This window comes from Miscanthus floridulus, chromosome 6 (genome assembly GCF_019320115.1).
Source record: "Miscanthus floridulus cultivar M001 chromosome 6, ASM1932011v1, whole genome shotgun sequence".
NCBI classification, from domain to species: Eukaryota; Viridiplantae; Streptophyta; class Magnoliopsida; order Poales; family Poaceae; genus Miscanthus; species Miscanthus floridulus.
Window position 1 is genome coordinate 142,456,346 of NC_089585.1, and position 6,140 is coordinate 142,462,485.

Genomic DNA, 6,140 nt, shown 5'->3' on the forward strand with positions numbered 1-6,140 from the left:
TTCATATTTCTCTTCGGATTCGGATTCGAATACGGACAGTGCCAGCTATGTCGGATAAGATACGATTGGATATATATGCGATTTGAGTACTCGGATATGGATACGGTATCGGATGTTGAATATCCAGATTCGGATATGAACAGATCTGAACTACTCTAAACGAATTCGGTCTCAAATACGGTTAGAAAATATCTATACCGTTTTCAGCAAATAAAGAAAAGAAAACAGGGCCACGGTGTGGACTGCTTTTATCCGTGGGCCCGTTGCTTCCTCCTCTGGCCCGTTGCTTTTATCCGTTGTCATCTATATATATGCTCCTTCAATTTTCCAAGACCGAGAAGATCTCCGTTTACCTCTCCGGCTTCTTTCCTCGCGGCGATGACTCGGCGACCGCCGCCTCCCTCTTCGTCGAGCCCCTTCGCCGTCGACGTTCAGCCACAAGGTGCGCCTTTCCCTTCCCTTCCCTTCCCGCTGCGCAAAACTGAGCCCTCCAAACCCTAATACAATCGAAGTTAGTTCACCCAAACCCTAATATAATCGAAGTTAGTGTGATTGGTTTTGAGTGGAAGCCCCGATCTGTCTCACTTATATGCATATCTGTTATGCGCACTAACTTCGATCATTTTCATTCGGTTTTACATATGTAACTTTTTTTTTTATTTCAGTCATGTAATTGTGTCAAGGATTTCAGATAACGCCCGTTTTTTCTAATACCATCCATGTGCCAACCTAAGGAACAGGCTAGCTGTTACATATTTCGATAGGTCAAGTGTAACAGATAGCTGTCTCCCACTACGCTGTAGTTGAGCTAAGAAATTATCTGATTCAGCCAACTTCTTTGTGGACCATCAACCTTGATATAAGATCTGTATTGGGGTCTCTTTGATTGGTTGGTCTATGGTAGTTCTACAACGTTGCTTACTGTTTCTAACTCCAAATTTTGCTGTTTTGTCCCCACCCTACCCAAAAATTCTGACGAGGAGAACTAAGAGGGGTGATGGTCTCGCAGGAAGATCGCATAAGAGCACAACACCTCCCAATGGTAAAGGAAAGAAGAATAATCTATTGGCCTCAAGTATGGTACCCCCGTCCCCTTTCATTAGCATCCCTTTGATTGGTTGGCCTGATAGTTTTACAACATTGCTTTACTGTTGGTGACACCACATTTTGCCCCTTTGTATCCCCCCCCCCCCCCCCCCCCCCCCCCCAAAAAAAAAAAAAAAACTGCTTCAGTCATAGAAAAGATACGGAAAACTAAGAGGGGTGATAATGATTTCACAAGAAGATCACATAAGAGTATAAGAGGTCGCGATGGTAATGGAATGATAACTGAGTCAATGGCCTTAGGTATGCGTGTTCTTCCTCTTTCCTTGTGTTTTCTCACAGCCTTATTTGAGCAATCATGGTTTATGTTGTTTGATTTTTTTCTTTAACTAGGTGACTTGCATGGGGACTCTAACCGATATGACTGGACTAGGCTCAGTGATGAACTCAAGTCAAATTTGTCTAGAAGTGTTGCCTCACTTGCTTTGTGCAATGGTGATTATATATGCTGCTATACTATTTTAGTTTTTATTTAACACCAGTCAAAAATTATTTACATAATTACGTTATGATCATCTGTAGGAGACAAAGTGTTATTTGCATGCTCAGGCATAGCTATAGAATCCCAGGAGAATCTTACAAGGTTCTTGACTTCAGCAACTTTGGCCAGAGCTTTCATGAGTGACGATAAAAGAAAATTCCATAACTTAAAGGTTGGTGCTGGTAATCGTCCTGTACTTTTTTTTTCTACTTGTTATATTTTAGTGTGATCATTGTGTGTTCTTTTCTTGCCTTACATTGTAGATTAAAGTGCGCCATGAAGGCAGTGAAGTGTACGAGGGTGTTTTGTCTGAATATGATTTAGATCGCAACTTTGCTATTGTCATCGTCAGCACCTCCCTTGATGTTCATGTTGGACTTTTCAAACATAGGGTGGAAATTCTGCCCCGTGGTATGGTGCTAGCTTTAGGACGTGGCATCTCTGGCAAATTAGTACCCACAAATGTGATACTCACTAGTGAAGATAATGAAGCTCCTCTTTGGCAAATGTCAGAGGTAAACTTAAGTTATGATACTAACATTTCATTATGTTTCTGTTTTGACATGCACTAAACTGCATGTCAAAGAAAAAAAAAATCCTTTCCCCATGTAACCCTTGCTCTTTTCACCTCATTTGGTGTGCCAACCTTTATTCATGTTAGGTTTGGGAAGGTGGGCCACTTTTTACTTTTGATGGGAACTTTGTTGGCATGAACCTTTTTTTGGTTATTGTAAGAGCCCATTTCATATCATGGGGCTCAATTCTTGATTGGCTGAAGTGTACATCCCTGCAAAAGAAGACAAAGGTAGCCAGGTATGTCTAAATCATGTATTATTATTACCAATGTTTGCTCTTCATTGATTCCCCTATTCTATCATTCTATCATTTCCCAACCCTTCCCGTGCATAAGCTTGCATTCCAAACAACATATGTATGCCATAATCCAGATTGCTAGCTGTTTAAGCACTGCTCTGATCGATTCTTAGTCATTGTTGATGTTCTTCTGCAGGTTTGGATCCAGACCCACATGTGACAAATTGAATGGCCATTCAGAAGGTGAGTACGCAGAAACTCTTTTTCTGTTCTTAAAACACACACAGACGTTGTGGTACCATGCCAATTGTTGTGACAAATTGTACACAAGTAGTACAAGTTTAGCTTTTACATTTGTACTTAATAACTATCAACTGATTTAGTTTTATAACTTGTACTTCCATAGAGTTAGTGCTATCTGATATTACAGTGTTCTTTGACCAACTTCTAATGGTGCCATCGTAATCTAATTAATCAATTATGCGCAGAATTTATGTGAATTTATATTTTTCATATATCATTGTAGCATATTAGTGCTAATCACTTGACCCTGTTGCACCAGTGCACAGACCAATACACAGAGATGATATGACCAGCGGATATTGTGAGTATCTAGAGTCCCTGGGTTACCCTATGCCACAAATAGACATGGCCGATGGTGAGTCAGTGCTTCTGAATTTGCTATCTTTTTACGGTTCTGCTTTACAACTAAACGCTATTCGACTTGTAAATCCTTCAGATGGCATGATTTTGGTTAATACTTTTGAAGAGACTTTTGGTGATGCATATCGAGAAGGTGTCTGGGATGAATTCAGTAGAAGTGCTTCTTCTGACATAGATCGCTATGTTGTCGCACTAGCTTCATTTAAAGGTGATTTACAGTAGTGTGCTATCATGTTTTTATTTTTCGTCACTTGTTACATAATCAAAATAATGGCATGCAGGAGGGAAAAGGCATTTCGCATGCACGGGTTTTTTTATTGAATGGAATGGATCTACTACTGTTCTGACATCAGCGAGCTTGGTTAGAAGTTCTAGTGATGAAAACAAGACTGATGAAAATTTGAGGGTTTGTGTGCTACTGCTCCTTGATTGTTGCTCTTTTATATTTAAGGTAATAATTTATTTACGTAAGTCGCACTGGCTTTGTAGATTGAAGTGTTGCTTCCCAACAAACGGCGCATAGAGGGCTTGCTAGAGCATTATAGTCTACATTACAATGTTGCCCTAGTAGGTGTCAGGGATTGCCGTGTTGTTCGACCAGCAAGTATTCAGCCTTACTGGTTTGGGTGTTCTAAAGTGGCATCTGTAGGGCGTTCTTTCATATCAGGCGCATTAATGGCCACAAGTGGGCAGCTTGTTTCCTGGTCAGGCACACTTGACTGCATGTGCATTGTACGGTCGTCGTGTAAAATCACCAAGGTATATATTGCTGCTGTCTTTTCGTGCCTAGCTACTTCAATTTACACAGTACAAGTAAATAAATAGTAGCATCAGAATGAAGTAGCAAATATGTATTTTTGGATTAGAAATGACTACTTGTCCATGTTACCTTGCATTGCTAGGCTGGGATTGGAGGACCCCTTGTTAATATGCTGGATGGCAAAGTTATTGGCATGAACTTCTATGACAAGAGAATAGGAACCCCATTCCTTCTGTGGAAAGATATTGACAACATTCTGGCACATTTCGTGGAAAAAAGGTATTAATTGCTAGCTTAATTTCCTTTCTGGGTATTCAAGTGCTTGTCATGTCTGTTAAGGTTTTGAGGTTGGTTTTATTCAGGATGTGCACTTGAGCCGAACATTTAAAGAACCCTGCTAGATTATATTTAAGCAGGTTCAATAAAAACATGTATGGATTCTATTACTAAACCCGTTTATTGCATTGATGTGTTTGCCTGACAGTAAGGCTGGCGAAGTTGGGCGTGACGATTGTGATCCCTCTAGAGCCCGTTTCTGGAAAATGGATGGAGATGGCAGTGATCGTCCAAGCAGGTAAGTGTTACTATTAAGCTAGTTTCGATGTACCCTTGGGATATATATAAATAATGACTACATGCATGCATCTAACAACTTACAGGTGGCCTGTGCCTGAGCCATGTTGGCTTCGTCCTGACGATTTGGTTGAGGATGAATCTGAGGATGATGAGTTGGGAATTGAACTCCCAAGCGGCCGCAGGAAGAGATATGGGTACTTAGGTGGAAGAAAAGTTATATTATTCTAGAAGCCATCACGTCCTCCATACGAGTCAGTCATCACTTTATAATGTTGATGTCGATGCACGATGCTGGACCCTATTTATTGCCTAGTATGTGTAGCCCTGTTCGCCTGGCAGAAAAGTCATGGCAGAAAGTACCGTTCGCTGATTTGTTGAACACTGCTGAATAGTTGGCTGATTCAGCTTACAAGCTCAAACGAACAGGGCCTATATGTGCTTGTGCCTTTATCTTCTCTGGATCTGGAATTATATACGCAGCGAGTACTAGCTACTTTGTGTGATAGCACTGCATTTTCGTCGTGATTTAAGTTATATACTGTCGTACCCGACTCGTTAGAAGATCGACTATTGACCTGCTAGTCAACCATCACTATATATCTAGGATGTCGAATATGTGTTGCGTGAGATGAGCTTAAGGTTCATGAACGCCGGTGCATGCACCATATATAGGTGTCTGGCCAGACGTCGGCCGTGGCCGTCGTCTTGGAGAGCTCACTCTGGTTAACCAGCGTCTCAGCGCCGTAGCTCCCCGGCGCCGGTGGCACCGAGCTTAACGTCAGGGTTCGAGCCTAAGAGCTCGGCGTCAGGGACGCTAGCGTCGAGACATGTAAGCTCGACGTCAGCAAAGATAGCACCGAGCTAAGGATTCAGATTCTAAAATCTTTCTTTTAAGGACATATTTGCGATTTTTTTAAAAAAAGGCTAAAAAAATAAAAAATTCGGTCCACAGGCAAAGGACGACGCACTGGTTAGGGCATCGCTTGTCGCACTTGGCCTTGCATGTTGTCGTTGGGATATATCGTCGCAGGTCATCTGCTGGTCCCTCTTGTTGGGATGCATGCATGATCCGGGATGTTTACACAATATTAAACATTTGTTTAAATGGGGTACTCCTTACAGGGTGCAAATAAAAAACGGGCATTCTGGAGAGATGTTTGGCTAGATAGAGGTTTATTTCTTCCCCGGCCTGAAAATCAAATATCCAAACGTGTACAACATTAATTTATAGTGGCAGTGGTAACACAAATGATGGCTCTCTAAAGAAGAAGTGATCGATCGAGGTGGGAACTGAATAAGAATGGGACGTTTACGACAAAATAATTGTTGTCTATTGTTTTCTTTCAGATGGAGTCTAAAGAACGGGACGTTTACTGTTGCCCTTTTTTTATTATAAAATTTTATAAAGGAATAAACTTACACAATCTACGATCAAAAGGACAACTTACAGAAGATAGTTCATACTTTTTTATAGTCAAATAATGATAAAGCTACATATCTATCTATCTATTCTATACTATAAAAGAGCGAAGTATTTAAAATCCTTGTTACCCAAAAGTTTCGTACCCAACTATATTTGAATCGTTGGATGATTCATAATAATTAGATCTAAAGGTTTAAATTAGCTTTGTTATGGACCATACAAACAAATCAAATCTTATGCCCACAATTTATGTTTGCGCGTTCCTGACATAACATAGAGAAACAACCGGACATACCCGCGTATCTGTACCCATGTCTCCC

The 6,140-nt window shown here is 40.8% G+C and overlaps 1 protein-coding gene across 3 annotated transcripts; it reads left to right on the forward strand.

The window, feature by feature from the left end:
• Positions 1-312: 312 nt before the first annotated feature.
• Positions 313-4,902, forward strand: LOC136459990 (uncharacterized). Of its 3 annotated transcripts, XM_066459838.1 has the most exons (15): positions 313-442; positions 1,010-1,075; positions 1,234-1,347; positions 1,438-1,539; positions 1,627-1,757; positions 1,849-2,100; positions 2,247-2,398; positions 2,595-2,641; positions 2,961-3,056; positions 3,138-3,269; positions 3,343-3,467; positions 3,551-3,820; positions 3,964-4,100; positions 4,306-4,395; positions 4,481-4,902. In XM_066459838.1, exons 1-15 carry the CDS (start codon positions 379-381, stop codon positions 4,623-4,625), a joined length of 1,923 nt encoding a protein of 640 aa, XP_066315935.1. In that variant the 5' UTR covers positions 313-378; the 3' UTR covers positions 4,626-4,902. The 3 variants fall into 3 exon arrangements, with proteins under 3 accessions (XP_066315935.1, XP_066315933.1, XP_066315934.1); XM_066459836.1 differs by having other exon boundaries at positions 344-1,075; XM_066459837.1 differs by having other exon boundaries at positions 344-1,075; positions 3,168-3,269.
• Positions 4,903-6,140: the final 1,238 nt, after the last annotated feature.

Bases quoted from the DNA above. Each gene is read 5' to 3' on its own strand.
- LOC136459990 (XM_066459836.1), top strand. From the start codon at position 898: ATGGTAGTTCTACAACGTTGCTTACTGTTTCTAACTCCAAATTTTGCT. The intron at 1,348-1,437 runs GTATGCGTGTTC...TTCTTTAACTAG, and splicing joins AACTGAGTCAATGGCCTTAG to GTGACTTGCATGGGGACTCT. The intron at 3,057-3,137 runs GTGAGTCAGTGC...TAAATCCTTCAG, and splicing joins ACAAATAGACATGGCCGATG to ATGGCATGATTTTGGTTAAT.